The 18,520-nt window shown below is 34.0% G+C and overlaps 2 protein-coding genes across 2 annotated transcripts; one reads left to right on the forward strand and one right to left on the reverse strand.

The window, feature by feature from the left end:
* The first annotated feature begins 344 nt into the window (after positions 1 to 344).
* On the forward strand, positions 345 to 9,963 carry LOC138323860 (uncharacterized protein C6orf163 homolog). The gene is made up of 4 exons (XM_069268758.1): positions 345 to 1,005; positions 1,435 to 1,637; positions 5,070 to 5,272; positions 7,044 to 9,963. The coding sequence occupies exons 1-4, from the start codon at positions 843 to 845 to the stop codon at positions 7,471 to 7,473; spliced, it is 999 nt and encodes a 332-aa protein (XP_069124859.1). The 5' UTR covers positions 345 to 842; the 3' UTR covers positions 7,474 to 9,963.
* A 1,250-nt stretch (positions 9,964 to 11,213) lies between these two features.
* On the reverse strand, positions 11,214 to 18,520 carry LOC138323859 (probable endonuclease 4). Its single transcript, XM_069268757.1, has 8 exons — positions 18,504 to 18,520; positions 17,399 to 18,154; positions 15,974 to 16,110; positions 15,137 to 15,296; positions 14,531 to 14,626; positions 13,391 to 13,522; positions 12,691 to 12,795; positions 11,214 to 12,013 (listed from the first exon to the last, which is right to left on the reverse strand). The coding sequence occupies exons 2-8, from the start codon at positions 18,147 to 18,149 to the stop codon at positions 11,823 to 11,825; spliced, it is 1,572 nt and encodes a 523-aa protein (XP_069124858.1). The 5' UTR covers positions 18,150 to 18,154; positions 18,504 to 18,520; the 3' UTR covers positions 11,214 to 11,822.

The raw sequence follows: 18,520 nt of genomic DNA on the forward strand, positions 1-18,520 counted from the left end.
GGCGAAGTGGCAACAATTGCTTTCCGTGCACCACGTGCGAAATACTAAAGCAACAAGGTTTAGCAAGTGCACGTGGTCGTAAAAAGATTTTGTCATTCCAATCAACAGAATAAAATGACACGAATCATAACGTTACAAATTATTCCATTTGGTATATAGCACGTTATTACCTTACAAAGAAAAGGTGATTCCTATTTTTCATGTCAACATCACAATTTTTAACACATGTACAACAGGCCTGTCCAGTTCTGACAATACACATCCACTTTCGACATCACTTCCGGCGATGACGAAATAGATCTCGTTCATTCTCGCCGAGTTGTCGCGAGATCAAAACTAGCCTAGCAACCACTGACGCTTTCGTTTTCAAACTGTATCAATCCGCATCATGATATTAAGCTTTAGATAACTCGTTTATCGTTTATAAAATTTCAAATAAGTGAAATAGTAAATTGCACTGTTCAACATATATAAAACGTATTCCAACTTGTTTCCAACGAATGTTATAGGCACTATTTGTTGGAGAATAACTACTTCCGGTCAGCTGAAGAGACATGATGTAGTTGCTGAAGTTAAAACTTCGACCTGTTTTAGACGTAAAGTGTTGTTGCTGTTGTGTGTATAAATGATGAATTAGACACCGAGACATTTAGTTTGATAGCTGTGATTATATACCGCGCATATAGATGCAGGTCTCGAGATAATCTGTTCTTCACAAAACATCAGTGGAACTGTCGAATGACAGAAAATTTTTATCAGCATGCAATCAAATTAGTGGTTTAGTTTTATGGAAATCTTATTTAATAATTCCTTTTGGACGCAGTAAAGATTGTTTTATCAGTATGTCGGCACATACAGAGCAGTCACGAAGAAGGAGCACAGAAAAGGGGAGCCAGAATTTATCTTTCAGTTTACCAGCCCTGGCAAGATACAATGGAGTACCAAAACGATACGAGGAGACACGACCGGTGCATATACAGGGTCACGCCCACAGGAGAATCCTCAGTATGTTCTTATATCATAGATGAGATTGATTATTATTAGGCGAAGAAGGAGGACTTTCTAGAAACCACTCACGTAATTTTCAAATCCTCTATCTGTAGTTTACTGAAATAATTTTTTCGTCGATTTCGAGATCCTAAAACGACGTGGATAAAAGACTGTAATCTGTTGATAAGTCCCACCTTCCGATTATTATGACATCAACATTTAATCATCGAAAGGTGGGACTAATCGACAGTAAAATGTTACTTTACTGACGTCGTTTTGGGATCTTGAAACCCCTGTATTGATCCCGACTGAAATCGTTTGAATTATGTAAAATTCCTGGGATAATCCTGTTTATCAATTATACAATAGTATATATGGTTACACTGGCAATGTTGAATTGAATGAGACTGAGTTCGCCATTGATGCAGAACAAATATATTTCAGATATTGGTCATGAACTGCATCGACAGACATTAGATATAGCTGAGCTTGAAAAGTTAAAGTCAATTCGAGATGCTGAAAAAGCACTGTGGGCCGAGGCTGAGCAGATCAAAGCTGCTGCTGTTACAAAGGCAAGAGAGGAGGCTGCCATAGAACAGGAGCGTGTCATTGAGAAGTTCAACAAAGTTCATCAAAAGGCCCTAAAGGTGTTTAAATATAAATTAATAATAAAGATATTACTGTATAAGATCCAATAAGCGCCCCCATTCTTATAAGCGCCCCTCCCCATTTCTTAGACCTCAGTTTTATATACTTACAACTGAAAATATGAAAACTGTACTGGGACCCAACCAGTAGTCGTGACGGAACAGTAGTCGTGATTGTGTGCTAATCTACTGTGCGTCAAGATTTCTGAATGTCTGGAGCTGCTGACGAATACTTCATGATGGTTTGCTTTGTTTATGTGGAAATAATGTTGTTTCATGAGATGCACAATTAAATATTAAAATTTTCCCAAATCAGGACTACTGTTCCTTCACGACCACTGATAGAGTCCCAGTGTATGTTTCTTTACTGATTTTCCTTTGTAATGTAAACTGATTTTTTTGTGTCCAAATTTGGTTCTATATAGCACCCTTTATTTGTTTCAATTTTAAGTACCCTCGGCACTTATTGGGTCAAATATACAGTAAAACATGTTTAAAACAAACTAGCTTACCGCAGATTCATGATTATAATGTAGTAATTTTAATTCCCCTTCAATGTTTCTATATGATGTATGTAATGATACTGTGTTTGGAACAATCTAGACTTATGACTAAGTGATTCTGTTGGTCCCCAGAGGTTCGTTATAACTATGGTTGTCTGTTATAGTTGTAGTAATCTATTTTATTGTTATTAGTATGGTTTGAACTACGATAGTAACACATTTGGGGAATATATAAAGAATTAAAAATAGGTCTGAGAGTGCTAAAAAACATTCATTCACAGATATCTTTTGAAGTTATTAATGAAAATAGTTAGGATTAAAATGGTCGGTGGTAAAGTTAAACAGTGTGATATGCAACATTATTCACATCATTAGAAAATTACGAAACAATTTTTAGGCAAAATATATTTCTATTTGGTATAAAGCCACTGTTACTTAATGTTTCTGCTGGTATCTTTATAGGTCGATCGACAGACATTAGAAAGGAAAGTCCATTTACCAGCAATAAACAAAACAAATACGGTGTTGAAATAAAGAAAATACAAATAGTTACCTTCATAAATGGATCCACCCATTGAGAAAATTCCTTTGATATGGTACTTATTTGTAATAGACATAAAGAGGAAATTCAACATGGAGACCATGACCTATCTAGGATATGATGGTGTTATAAAATGGCCATTATGGCATAACAGAAATTAAATACAACTCAATACAAACACATGTATTTGTACCGTCAGTTCTGTGACTGGGTCACATTCCATTTGATTCAACATTTGCTCTATCATGTCTCTCAAAGTCGATCTTGAACTTTTGTTGAACCCTGGATAATTATGCAAACTTTGGTAGGGATTCTTCCATTGATCTTGGTTCACAGTGTCGGCTGACATACATTGATAGTGATCGCAGCATGATGACATCACTGTTCACTGTCACTATCAGTAGGTATGTACAAATGGGGACTATTGCGCATGACACATGTATGATGATTATAACTAATGGTATAATTCTTACTTGGTATGTGAAATAAATACATGTATAATCAAATTTCAAAACAGAAAATATTCAATCATATTTTTTTTTTCGTTCTGCCATCTTAGATCACTATTAAGGGATAATTAATTAATAAATGGAGAATATTTTTCTTTAGATTTTTCTCCAATTATTCTACCTATTATTTTTTTAAATATATATTAAGTAGAAGGTTTTGTGCAATTAAAGATGTCTTAAGAAAAAGTATCAATATATTTTGGTAATTACCATACTGTAGTTGAAAATATTTGTACATATATACTGTACAATGAAATTAATTATTTTCGTTTCAATTTATTGGTTATAATAGATGAAGAATGATTTAAAATCTTAGGAATTGTCAGGGAGAACTAGCTAGAATTATATAAATATAAAACAAGAATGCAAATACTGTAATAATTAATTATATTTGAAACATTTTAATGATAATTTTTTTAATAACTATAGGGTTATTGTTTTCTATGCACTCTTTCAATCATGTTGCTATAACTAGCGATATTTTTGTTAATAATATGGTTGACTGACTTGATTATTTAGATGAGAATATTTTGACATCTTACAACTGTGCCCATTGGTTTAAAATTTTCCAGTCATCTGGATCACTTATATAACACGCCTTTAAAGTCCCACGGGGTCGGCTGATTATAGACAAGGGTTAGTGTCCTTCAGTGCCTCACTGAATTCTCTGTATGTATGCGTGTCAGCTGATAACAGCAGATGGTAGTTGTACTTTGTCACTAGATTAAGTCACTCCCTATATTAGTACAGTACTATTAGGCCTATTTATCAGATAACCCCATACCTATATCTCCTGTAGAAGGATTACCGCATACTATGTAATAATTACAAGTCAGTAAACTAAAACCATCCTTATAGTTACATAACATTCCTAATTTATTTTATGACATTTTTTGTCAATAATATTAAATTTAAAAAGATAATGATTATTTTATTTATTTTCCCTTAGGTCATCAGAGTTAATTTTGCCTGGACAGTAAATCTTCGACACTATACCCATGCAAGGTGTCAATTTGGAGGTGGGGGACATAACAACTCTCCCCCTCATTCTTTTTGAAGGATTATCTTTTTCTAAGGCCATTTAAATTTGTTTCAAGAGTTGACAAAGCTCATTTCTGACAGTACAAAATTAATTTTGCCCCCTCTTTCAACTTGCTGAGCAAACCCTGTGTGCCAGTCTTTGGCTTTAAACTTGATCAATTCATATAGGAATTCTTTAGGTATTTGTTATTGGGGAAAAAAAGATCATTTAGTTGAAGAGCTCTCTATGTAGTATTGTTAATTTATCCCAGCATTCATAATGACCAAATATTGAACAGACTACAGTACATGTAGAGCTAGAATCTTTTAGCACATTTTAACCGTTTAGCCTTAAATGACCCTATAGCTGTGTATCTGTGGTAAATTAAAAAAAAACAACAAAAAAACAATTTTAATGTACATTAAATACATGTTGTTTATATTCTAATGAAAATTTAAATTTGAAAATAAGACTCATATTTCAAGTTTGACTTATACCACATGTATTATAATAACAAATGATATGTATCAGTACTTCAATAGAGATAAGTAGTACAGAGTGGTGCCCCTCAGTTCAGTTGTATTATATGTATTTTACATCATAACACAGCTGGCCAAATGATTAAGATGTTCCGACATATTACACAAGTCCTTCATCTCTGGGTCGCAAGTTTGAATCCAATATGGGGCAGTTCCTAGGTACTGACCTCTGGTCGATAGTTTTTCTCTGGGTACTCCGGCTTTCCTCCACTAGTAAACCAGGCATGCCCTTAAATGTCACTGCATGTTGCTGTGAATGGGAAGTTAAACTAAGAAAAAGAACACGTGTATCTAGACAGAATCCCCTATGTTGTTACAGGAAGAGGCACTGCGTGTGGAGATGGCCATGCAGAAACTCGCCATAGAACAGGTGAAACAGGCACGTGTGGAGGGCGAAGAACGTCTACGTGAAGCTGTCCTAACTGCTGAGGAAAAGGGGCGTGCCGAGTTAAAGGTTGCTGTAGAGACTGCCAGGAAGGAGGAGAAAGAAATTGCTGCTAATGAGGTGGCACGTATCATCAGGTAAAAATATAGTAACACAGTTCTCTTAGACTACCAAGAAATGATATGGGCTTCCTTTGATTTTTACATATGGTGTATTGGCACAGTCCAAACTTGGTTAACATCAAATAAGGATTGAATTAGGGTTTACCAGTTATTTGAATGAGTTGAAGTCTCTCACTGTACGTGTCATAAGTTTGTATGTATTTCCCTTGTCTATGTGAACTTGTACAATACAAAGGATGATTTTTTAAGTGTCATAATAATGGACAGTAGGCCTGTGCATGCTTTCTTGAACTGAAGTCAAAGGTCAATATATAGGAAACAGTGACCTGATTTTGATATGATTCATACTGTTTCATACACTAGATGGATGAATATACAAGTATGAATCACCATAACCTTAAAGTATAGGAGGTAAAGTTTTTTATTAGATTAAGACCAAAGGTCAAAATATAGGTCATAGTAACATTCTTTGTTAACACTGTCTCACTAACTAGGTAGGTGGATTGATATACCAAGAATGAAGCTCCATTGCCTTAATACATGTATATGATAGTACAGGAGATAGAGTCCATACAAACTTTTCTTTAAAGGTCAAGATATAGGTCACAGTGTCCTGGTTTTGATATGTGACACATCGTCTCACATAGATGGACTTATATACCAAGTATGAAGTTACATTGCCATAAAGCATAGGAAATGGTAGCTGCAATATTGTAGCTCAAAAGACTTTTAGACAGAAAATGGTGTCGTCTTTAGAGCTACAATTGGTGCCTATTACTGCTAATAGAGCAAAGTAATGATTATGCAATTTGAACCACATAGATTATGACATTCCCACCGAAGCATTATTTTTTTACGTAATACATATGAAGGTCTTTCTGAAGGGGATTTTTACGGCAAGTTCAGAAATTGTGAATATGACGTCGTGTGAGCGGTACGGTAGATATTAAGAATGGTAGTTATGTTTGTTTTGGAGAAAAATGATATGTAAATGCATGAATACGTATAAAATAATTGGAAACCTACAAAAAAGTATAGAAAACTGTGCCCAAGTGATTTTTCGGAGGCAGTGCTCCACTACGACACATAGGGACCAATTCGTACCCGGCTGAAAGGTATAGTCGGCCGGGTACGTATATTCGTTCTAAGGAAATGGAGCCTGGACAATATGTCGAACAGATCAACAGACACAAATTAAACCTATAGTTCCCTCAATTCCCAGTGGAGTAAGACAAGGAAGGTGGCTACTATATAGCTGATATTGGATAAATCTATGTAGTTGTTATCATGATTAATAATTAATTATTTCTGACATGATGTCACATCATCAAACCTTCAGGTCAAATAAACATGTAGATCAAGTAACCTGTATTTCAAGTCTTCTCTTCACCCACAACATTTACTTCCTTGACAACATTGTAGTTGGTTTATACTCCTAATTATTAGCTAACAGTATTTATTTCTTACTGTCAAGGAATTGTGAAATGCTTACTTTAAAGTGTAATAATATACCAAAGCTTAGACATGCAGGATTGCACTTGGAAACCACAGTGCCTTGACTTCCCTACGCTCCATTTATATAAGACCGCAATATAGTGTGGGCCTATTACATTTGTATGTGGGTAACCAATGATAGGACTGGATAAAGAAACAGAATTTGTTTCTCATTTGAATCTATTTTGGAAGATCATGCAACTGTAATATACAGTGCAGGCTAGTCAACATATTGTTGTTGTGGAATGACCCATATGAAAATATCACTAGACTATCAAAATGACTTTTTCAGAATCCATGAAGACAAATTCAAAGCTGCAGCAGTTAAAGCCAAAGAGGAGAAAAGGGTTGCTCTTATAGATTTGGAAAAGGCAAAGGACAGCGAGCGAGTGAAGGCTGTAGCTGAAGTTGAGCAACGTGAACGGAGCATCGCAGCAGAGAAAATCAAAGAACTTACCAAGGACTTTCAACAGAAAATTGTATTACTTGGACAGGAAATACAGGCAAAACTTGAGGAAATCAAAAAACGAGAGAAACTTATCCTAGAAGTTGAAGAAGAAAAGAAAAAAGTTGAAATTGTATTGGGGGAAACCCAGAGAGATTTTCAGGACTTTATTGATCGTATTCAACACTTTGAGGATAGGACCGGTCAGGCTGACTACATGGTCAGACCTGTCTATTTAGACGAAATAGCCAAAATTAAAACATTGAAAGCCACATAAAGTAATTGACAAATGAATTCACCATTTGGTAAATATTATTCATTACACATTTGATTGTGATTTTACACATTTGATTGTGATTTTCTGGAAATTATTTCATTCTGAAATGCTGTAGTATTTCTACAACACTCATCATTTTTTTTACGTCATTCTTTGTAAAGTCCAAAATAAAGCTGTAAATCTTGTTATTTTGCTTTTTCAAACATAATTGATATATGTATAATAGAATACCAGGCATTAAAGATCAATATTGGTTCCTGATATGTGTTTTGATAGAACAAAATGATCTTTCATGGAGTTTCATGATGTGTTAACAAAGATATCTTTTCATGACACTTTGAGATCATATATGCCAAAAATAAAATCAGAATATTGGTAGAACATATGTGTTGTTACATAATTTTATAATTGGCAAAACTCGGCAGTTGATATTTAGCTACATTGACCAATCAGTTATTTTTAAATTAAAAAAAAAATGTATAGATAATGTACATATATCTGTGATAACTATCAGGATTTCATCAGCATTATATTTATCATATACCCTTCTGTGATAACTGAACTGCACAATAGCTCTGCTAGCCTCGCTGTAGTTTTAGTCAACTGCTTCAACATTCCTATAGTTTAACTGGTATATATATTATATGTTTCGCTTTAATTAACACCAAAAAGAAATTGTTCAACCTATCTTATACTGGTACCACTCCAAAATGACTTGTTGATAATGAGGTTCTACGGTTTGCCTTATTTCTGTTTGTTTTTACATGATATATTAGATCACATGTGTGCCTTTGTTGACTATGTTGGCCGAGTTGTTGATGTTTTACACACTCGTTGACTGTTTTAAATACTACTATCACTGGTGTTGGATGACTGTTTATCTTGGTGATGGATAATGATTCGGGTTTGAAAAGCTAATCGTATCCTATTTCAACATAAAAGTTGAAATCAGAATTATTGAATGGTGTTGAATGACTGTTTATTTTGATGATGAAATATTTGTTTGTTTGAAAAGCTAATTGTGTCTTTCTGTCATATCCATTTTGAATAAAAAGGTTTGAATACCACTTTTTGTAAGGATAGTTTGTCTGAATAATCGTAAAAGTCATTAAGTTTTATTTTCTTGTTATATTTGAACTATCTGTTAATATAACTACAAGGGGAAGTAATGTTTTATTCTATATAATTCTAATAGCTAGCCTCATTCAATCACATATTTACTGAAACTTCATGCTACCATATACTAGTCGGGAAATCACAGATTTACTGAAACTTCATGCTACCATTTACTAGTCAGGATATCACAGATTTACAAGAAATTTTACAAAGTTATTCATATATTTTTTAACCTTTTTGTTGTTTATTTCAACAGTATTATCAACTAGTAAATAATTATGTGTACATAAATATATTTGGGTTATCCATTTTCAGTAGCTAGTAAACCACCACGAGCCATATTTTTCTATGTGAAAGCTGTCAGGTCCGATTACATAAGGACATAATAATGTGATCTTCAGGTTGTAAATGCATTACTTAATACAAGTACCTGAGATATTATAATACCCGTCTGAACTTATCTTTCATCAGCGATTGATTATCTGATCATGATTTCAAGGGGACATAACTGCATTTGAAACTTATGTTTTTAAAATTAAACTATACCGGTATGTATCTTTACATAAATGCTACATGTATCTATACACTTCCTTTAATATCCCAAAGTCTAGACAACATTACAATGCCGGCACATAATCTTGTTCCTTTCCTGTATACTGACCAGAATTGTACTAAATGTTATAACTGTTATATGTTTATTGTTAACCAATAATAATTTACTGCGCTATATAGGTAATAATTTTCTTCATATTAACATATTGCTATATAATATTTTATAGTTTTCCAACTGACCCTGACCCAAAAGATTCTATTATTAACAGATGTTATAACATGTATGATAAACACTCCTCATATTTTTATGTTTATAGAACGTCAAATACAGATTTACCTGATATCTAAATGCAGAAATATCTCTTTTCGCTATTTCCTTGGTATTATTGCTAGAACTAACCTAATAGTATGTTTTAAAATGTTCATGATTATAATGTTAAGTTTTCAGTATTTATAATGCATGTATGATTATGCAAGAGTACAATATACTTGTTACTAATTCCAAAGATATAGAATTGTATATTTACTTACACATTAATATATATATTCATATAATGAAGTACATTATTGTGTATTGCAGAGTGTTTATTTTAAAACATTATTATATAACATCCATGCTACATGTAACATGGATGTAATGGGATGATATTTTGTGGAGTCTTGTGACAATATTTTGGAGGGAAAAACAATCTCATCTAATCAACGATTAACCTGCTGTTTCTACTACACGTCTGTGAGTGTGGTGTGTTCACAGTCTCCAACATTGTCTGTATTTTGTATTTGGCGCCATTTACTCATTAAAACAACTAATTATGTTTCCAATGATTTTTGTTTAGTTATTTTATAATCTAGATTATATACATTCTGAATGCACAGCAAACAAAAACTCAGTCGGAGAAGTGCATGGAGTTTGAGGATTACATGAAGGATGCTTCAAACCTGTGGCTCTTTGTTTTAAGCTTGGGTCCCTCTATAGTGCTTTGATCATATCTTGAGGAATCTGGACAACATGCTCTAGGTCTCTTACATTGTACATCTTCTTCTGTCAAAAATAACACAAAGAAAGCCATTTTGCAGTAAATGAAAGAATCGGTAACATCTGGTGATATCCATGGAAATCAAACAAGACTTTATTTTAATGTCATGTACATATTGACATAAATTAAAGTCATAAAACTAAACTATATCTTTGAAGCTGCAGGATTATTTTAATTACTAAATGCCACACTGTTGTACTGATTATCATAGATCAATATCTGATCAGAATTATCTTTAATACTGCCACATATGTATTAATATAGTCTCACACTTAATTAGATATTTAGTTATTATATACAGTTTGATTCACAACAGATATGCAGGATAATAAGTATGGTATCCATATGAACTCTTTCTCTGTCTTCAATACTGGAACCTCTTTGAAGGCTGCCTTCATTTCATCCAGAGGAGGAAATCAGTGACATTTCCTCACAGACTCTCAAGATATAGAAGAACCAAGACAACTTTTTATCTCAAAAACAATGCTGTAAACACACTCCTTAAAGTGCCGTCAAATTTTTGCGCAGATGTGAAAAGAATGTATATGTAAATTGTATATATTTATTTAGTGCAAATATAAATAGTAAAATTAGGTGGTTTAAACCAAAATACTCTTTTACAAAATTTAGCATTGTACATGAATAAGTGCTTCAAAGGGAGTGAAAACAGCGCTAAAATAAAACTAATGCTTAAATAAGTATGAAAACAGTAATACATTATTATGAAAAAAATGATGTTGCTATTAATAGTATTAATGAGCCTTGACTTTGAATTAATTACCTTTGGACTAACATCTCTACTCGAGTAGTAGTTCTTAGATAGTTTGCATAACAAATCCAATTCATGGTTTAAATAACTTCGGAAACTCATGAATCAAATGCAAAAAAGTAAGCCTGTGTCCCTCACATGCATACTGTAGGTATTTTAAGAAAATATCGGGTATCGACAGCATAAATAATGTGAGCAATAATTAGAGTATGAATCTATAAGGAATTTAAAAAGACTTCAGAAAGACTTAGAAAATCTACATTTGTACCAGTTATACTAAATGTAAAACTATGCTTCGAATATGAAAGCTATGTATTTGTTGTGTTAACAATAAAAATGATATAGAAGTAATACCTAAATAATTTTGGCATTCATTGGAATAAACAATCAATGTTATTTTCTCGAATATAATATGCTCTCTGTCATTTCGAAGACAAATGAAAACCTCTAGTCTGCCATCTTGGATCCAATTTTTTCCAAATGCTAGTATGCTTCTGAAAATTAGCCACTTGCACCGGTACAGTTCTGCTTTTACTGCCCACTTCATTTGAGATACAGCAGATTTGTATCAATACAACTGCTACGAACCCGCAAATGGAATGCAGTAAGTTTCATTTATTGTGTAGTGTGTTATGTTTTATAACATATAGTATAGTAAAGATCTGTATTTTAATCAGACTGCAACGATATTAGGATTCAAATTTAGTTTGTAAGAATCAACAATACAATGTACTCATGTCGGCATTACGGATTAATATTCTACTGTAAAGTGTGGCGAGAGAATTAAGACATGGATGAATTTTAAGGATTGATTTCTCTCCAAATCAAAAGTTCACCGGCAACTTCTCACATACTATCACAAAGAAAGTCTCAAATCATTTCGTCTTACAAATGGAATGTAATAATTTGATCTCCTTTGTGTAAATGTCATCACTGGCGAATGGCGTTTCTAGAATCATAGGAATATGGTTAAACCTCCGATCACACATGACCCGTCTGAAACCTTCAATCCCAATATGTCCACGTCCGATATTCTCGTGGCGGTCAAGGTGACACCCCAATGCACCTATAAATAGAAATGGAGTCTGATGAGGCACACAAACTACTGTAATAGAGCACTGTAGTAAGTGACATTAACTAACATGACATTTACCAACATGACATTAACCAACATAAAATTAACCAATATGACATTAACCAGTGTGACATTGGTAACCAACATGACATTAACCAGCACGACATTAAAAGGCTTCCACTATATTAATGTAAATTTGAAACGTTACCTCCCCTAGAAAGATTGCCTGTGTAATATTTTTGCATATGTCTCTAGTGTAATATGACCTGGAGCGATTTTCATTGGCTGGACATTCATTGTGAACACTCATGTAAGATCCTTTATATATTATTTTCCAGGGTTAAACCATCCTTGGTTTCAGGTGTACGATAATTAAATATTTTTGAGCCCTGAAGGTCATTCATTTGAACAAACTTGGTAGTGCTTCATTCCAGCATGCTACAGATTCAATGTCAGGCCTGTGGGCTTCTTGAATTTTGAGGAGCAGTCGTTTACAATTGATACAACAGACACCAGGCCATTAGCTCACCTGCCTTTAGGGCAAGTGAGATAAAATTCATAAACTGTTTTCAAGAATCTCTAAAGTGTGCCTATTTAAGTTTTTTCATAAGACTGACTTTTATTCAAGCTTTTCAGGTGATTTGAACTTCATCAAACAACATTCATACCTTTGGAATCGTTCAGATGTAAAGCCTTCAGATATTTGAAGCCAACAACTTTCTCAAACTCCGCCATCATCTTTTCGAACCCAGACTGACTTGATAGATCATGACCTGAAATTTCAATAGAATTTGATTTCAATACCTTGTGAGTAACCAATTATTGCACTTCAGAGTTACGTGTACTCTTAATAACATCTGGATATGTTAATGTGAAATTAACATCTCAACTGATATAAGTATGGTACTCTCTTTTACTTTGACGTTAAAAGTGTACTTAAAGATGCTCCACCGCCGACAGAGCATAAATGATATTCATCATTTGAAAAATATTTGGTGTTTAATTGTGCAAATATATGTCTAATTAACACAAAAAATAATATAAAATGACTGATTTCGCCTTTGGTGCATGCGCAATCAGTACTTCATTCTATATAGGATATAGTGCCGTGGAATTTTTTCGGGATGCAATTAATTATTTTTCATATTTTTAACTTGAAGTCAAATTAAAAGCTCAAACTTTTCAATGGTGGTAATGGTGTAAAGTAAGTAACTTTTGTAACTTAAGAAAAATACTTATTAAACCCCATTTGTCAGCGGTGGAGCATCTTTAAATTAGTACAATCAAATGTCCACTTATAAGGGCAATCCTATTTTCACACAATCAACACTAAAATTAGTGATGAATACCAGGAACATTCAGGAATACCTGCAGCAAAGGCATGACACGTATCCAAACAAACTCCAATTCTCGACTTGTTCTTTACTTTGTCGATGATTGCTTTTAATTCCTCAAATTTTCCTCCAACAGTGCTGCCCTGACAACTCATATTTTCAATTACTGAAACAGAATAAAAAACAATCATCTCTAAATCTTATAATTTTCACGTTAACTTTAGTACATCGGTGATCAATTACCCACATAATCAGCCTACACTATGTTGCAGTCTTACCGTGGGTTACTGATACGATCTGTGTCGTTATCCTGATGAATGTACATGTTTCATCAGAAGTTTTGACCATTCAGAATGAAGCTTTCATTGCCTTTGGAAGAGACATAGTCAAAGTACCTACCAGTTGTTTAGTTCTCTTTACATTGCTATAAATAACGATAAAGGTATTAAAAGGGAAGTAACTCTACAGTAGCAGTACCATTTGGTTTGGTTTTATTAGTATAACATGTTATTACCAGCTAGGGTCAAGAATATCCCAGGAATGGAGGAAGCCGTACCGCGTTATTGATTTATTACATAACTATGATAACTATAATTGTTTTTCCTGCAACAATTAGGTGTGTTGATGTGAAAATGATGGCCTTTGGCAATATTTCAAGATTGTTTAGGATTAGACTTACACTTTTTGAAAAAAGTATAGTTTAGCATGACAAAGTTCTACAGCCTCTAAATCCCACACCTTGAAATAAATCCTGCAACAATTAGGTGTGTTGAGGTGATAATGATGTCCTTTAGCTATGATTAAAGTTTGGTTAGGATTGGATTTAAGTTTTTGAGAAACAGAGCTAAACGCAAAACTTTAAAGTCAAGTCTTATAAATAGTTTAGCATCCCTTAGTTTCACAGCCTCTGCATACCGTGGCCTGAAATGAATCCTGCAATAAATAGGTTGAGGTGATAATGATGTCTGAACTATCGTCGCGGGCGATACAAAAACCGCTGACCAGCTGTCAGTACCTAGCAACAGTGCATGCCCCACAAGGGATTTGAACTAGCAACCCAAAGGTGGAGTGCTTGTGGTAATATGTTGGGACATCTTAACCACTCGGTCATAGAACATAGAAAGTAAGCATATTAACAATATACCAGGGATTATTCCTGGGAACAGTTAGTTACCTGTTATAACAAATTTGGTCTTCGTGTGAGCCATGTTGATACTTTCAGCGATCAGTGACAATGATTGTTCAGTAGTAATGTCTCCACAGCTTGATCCTGAACAGAAAACAACATCTATAACAAGTATAACTTTCATATAGACAATGGTGTGGTCTAGATAATGTCAATCTGAGACAGTTTGGTTTGATTATTAGTATTAACAGTCAGGGTCATATCAGGAAGTGCCAGGAGAAAAACCACCTACCATCAGTCAGTATACCTATATGTTAACTTAAACCTGAAAACCCTGTTAACCTGGTAAGCTATTGTTGTCCTGAAAAAATTGCATTTTTGTTAAATTTTGCAAGTGTAAAAATTTTACTATTTACTGTTTGGAGCTTATTTTCCCCATTCATCTTTGCAGTCCTTAAACATGTTTATTAATATTCACACGACAGGCTATGTTAAACAGTACCAAAACCATGATTTTGATAAATTTTGAGTATATGTGAATATGGATGAATTTGCAAATTTAGTGAAATTTAAATCCCTGTAAATATATACTCGTCAAACATCAAACATCCAGATTACTATGACATAAAAGGGTTAGAATGTTTCGTAATTTACCAGGATGGAAGTTGTACAGAGTCAGTCCAAGCTTTTCACATCTCTGAAGTTCATCTACAAGAGTGTCTCGACTTTTCTGGAGAGTCTCTGGGTTTGCCGATCCACAATTCATCAGATAGGACCCATGAGGAAGGATGTCACCAGGGGAAAATCCAGCAGTCTGATGAAAATAAATAAACCTTCAATTCACGGTCCATTTTAGTCTTATCCATGCTTATACTGGCTTAATTTCACAATTTAACGTAAATAAAGCAAATTTTTTTCACCCTCAAAGTACATGAGCAGGGATCAATCTAGCTCTGATTTATTACCGTTTATGGGTAAATTTCCCCTCAAGGAATGAATTCCCCTCTGGCCTAAATTTCCCCTGAAGATTTAAAAATTCCCCATTTGAAGCTAAAAAATGACTGTTTTTGTAACACAATTTCCCCTGTGACTTATTTTTCATTAATTTGTTTCGACTTTTGTTTGTAAACTTGAATAAGGGTAGTTTTCCCCCAATAACTAGATTGATGCCTGATGAGATTAGTCCCTGATCACAGACAAGATTTAAAACAAGAATTCAGACTTATTCTGATCAGGTGTTGACTTACTTGTCAGAGGTCAAAGTCCTTTACCAGGGCAAAACAAAACTTTTTTACAGAACACAATATTAAAGCTTAAAGTGAAATCGAAAGTGACAGTTTTAGAAGAAACACATTTAATCTGTGTTTCTTCAACTAACTTAAGAGTTTCGTCAAACATTAACAGGTGTCATGCGACCAATATTCCATTCAATTTGTCTAAAAATTCCCATGTAAAATTTATATATCTTAGCATTTCCAGCAGCTTATTTACTCGATAGGCTTCTTTGAACTTTTCAGCATCCTTGTCCTCTAAAGGCTTGGCGTTCCACTGTCTTTGTGATTTCAGAAACATTCCAAAAGCAGTGGCTCCCTGAGAAACTGCAGCCTCCACAGCATGATACAGGCCCCCTATAGGAAATATATCATATCAATTACATTACTCTTTCACCCCTGAACTTTCATGATGAACTGGTCTTTGATTTAGAAGATTCTAAATGTGTCTCCTGGGGTGAAAGAGTGAACTTCATAACTTATAAAAATTTCGCACGCAAATTTGCTAGCTTTGTTATACATCTGTAATGCTTTATTTTGAAATAATTTCATACATTATACATGTATTTGACTTCTTTAAAATATGATGAAACATGAATACCAATGTTATGTATAATAATAATTCATACACAAAATTTACTAATAGCCAGAATTTACCATTGTTCTGAAAACAAGAGGCCCATGAGCCTTAACGGTCACCTGAGTTTGTTTAGAATGAAACAAAGACATATACATGTAAACAATAATATACTGGCCCTTGAAGTCGGCCAGTGATTTTATAAATTTGACTTTTTATTCTATGAAGAGCATTTGCTTCTATTAGACCTGTGAACTCAGAAGATTTTTTGAAATTTTAATTCATTTTGACTTTGTTTGACCCCACCCATCTGGTCCCACAAGGGGTCAGCGAGGACTGATATGAATGTTAAAATACTATATCTCAGGCTAATAATTCTAATCAAGTTTGATTCATTTCCTATGAAAATTGAGCAAATAATGTTCATAAATGTATATTTCATATATATAAACTAAGGTAAACTTGACCACTTCCCAAGGGGGAAAAGTGAGACCCCAGGGTCATATTTCATAAAACACCTTCGGACCTTTCCATCTATAAAGAATTTTATTCTACCATTTCCAGAATTAAAGATTTTTGAAGTTTTAGCATATTTGCCCGGTTCAGTCCCGCCCCTCTGCCCCCAGGGAGTCGGCATGGACCGATATGGATATGATATTAAAATGCTATATCAGGCTAATAATTATAACAAAGTTTGATTCATTTCCTACGAATATATAAACTACAGTAAACTTCAACCCCTCCCCAGGGTGGAAAAGCCCTCCCCAGGGTGGAAAAGCGAGACCCCAGGGTCATAAAATTCAGAGTTTTTATAAAGGACCTTATAATTATGACCTTTCCATCTATGAAGAGTAGACCTATATGATTCTACCATTTCCAGAATTTCAGAAGAAATTTTTGAAGTTTTAGCCTATTTGACCCCTTCTGACCCCACCCCTAAGGCCCCTGGGGGTCAGTCATGGAAAATTTGTTAATAGGATTCAATGGCATTCTCATACTGATAATTTTGACAATATTTGACTCATTTCCTATTTCAAATGACCAAATAATGCTGAAAAATGCAATTACCTGCAATCGAAACATGAGCTCCTACATGTTTTTCACATTTGTGTATTGCCAGATTAAAATTTGAAACAGCAGGCAATTTTCCACCAATGGGTTTGCTCTTCCCCTTCACAGGTGATTTGGCAGTTTGTTTTGATTTTTTTCCTTTCTTTTGTCTGTCTTCCTTCTCAACAACTTCACTTTCAGGCTCTGTTTTAACATTTTCTACTTTTCTTTTTGGTTTCTTGACAGCCGTTACACTGGTTGGTTCTTTTTCTATTCTTTTAAAATCTTTTATCACCTCTGTGCACTCTGTGTCATTTTTAACTTTATCAATTATTGGTTTTTTCCTTGGTGAAAATCTGCTTTTCTTTAGGCAAATTTCTTTGACAGTTACTTTGATGTCTGTTTCTACATCTACTTTTCTTTTTGGTTTCTTGACACCTGTTTCATCGGTTGTTTCTTTTTTGACAGTTACTGTTACATCAGTTTCTACTTCTACTTTTCTTTTGAGTGTTTTTACGCATTTGTAAATGGTTGGTTCTTTGACTATTCTTATATCTTGTTTCACTTCGTCATCAGTTATTGCTTTTTTCCTTGATGAAAGCCTGCTTTTCTTTACACAAATTTCTTCGGATTCTTCCTTTATTTTTACATTATCTGGTGGAGACTGTCTTTTCCTATCTGCTCTGGCTCCGCTTTTTTGCTTATTCACTGGCTCACTTTGTTCCAACTTCTGATTGACAACATCATTTTTCATCTTTCCTCTCACCATGGTGTCTAAAAAAATTAGTTCTACATTGTGTATTAAGTTTTCTTTTCAGAGTCCTGGTAAACTTTAAGTAAATTTACATGTAACAATATATTTAACTAAAAAGTATTTACACGTAAATCTATACATTGTATGTGCTCTAATAGGTCATTTTTACGAAACGTCAAATCAAGCGAGATAATCTGGTAATTGTGTCTTGATTTGTTGCAAGATATCTAGAGCTAGCATTATAAACAAACAGCACTATCTAAACAATTAATAACCTATCTGCAATCGGCAATCGGAGTGCTTTAGGAATATGATAAACACGCACCATATCAAAACGAAAGTCACTCACGTTAACGTTGTTTACATTACCCAATAATCTCCCGCCA

Source organism: Argopecten irradians, chromosome 5 (assembly GCF_041381155.1).
Source record: "Argopecten irradians isolate NY chromosome 5, Ai_NY, whole genome shotgun sequence".
NCBI lineage: Eukaryota > Metazoa > Mollusca > Bivalvia > Pectinida > Pectinidae > Argopecten > Argopecten irradians.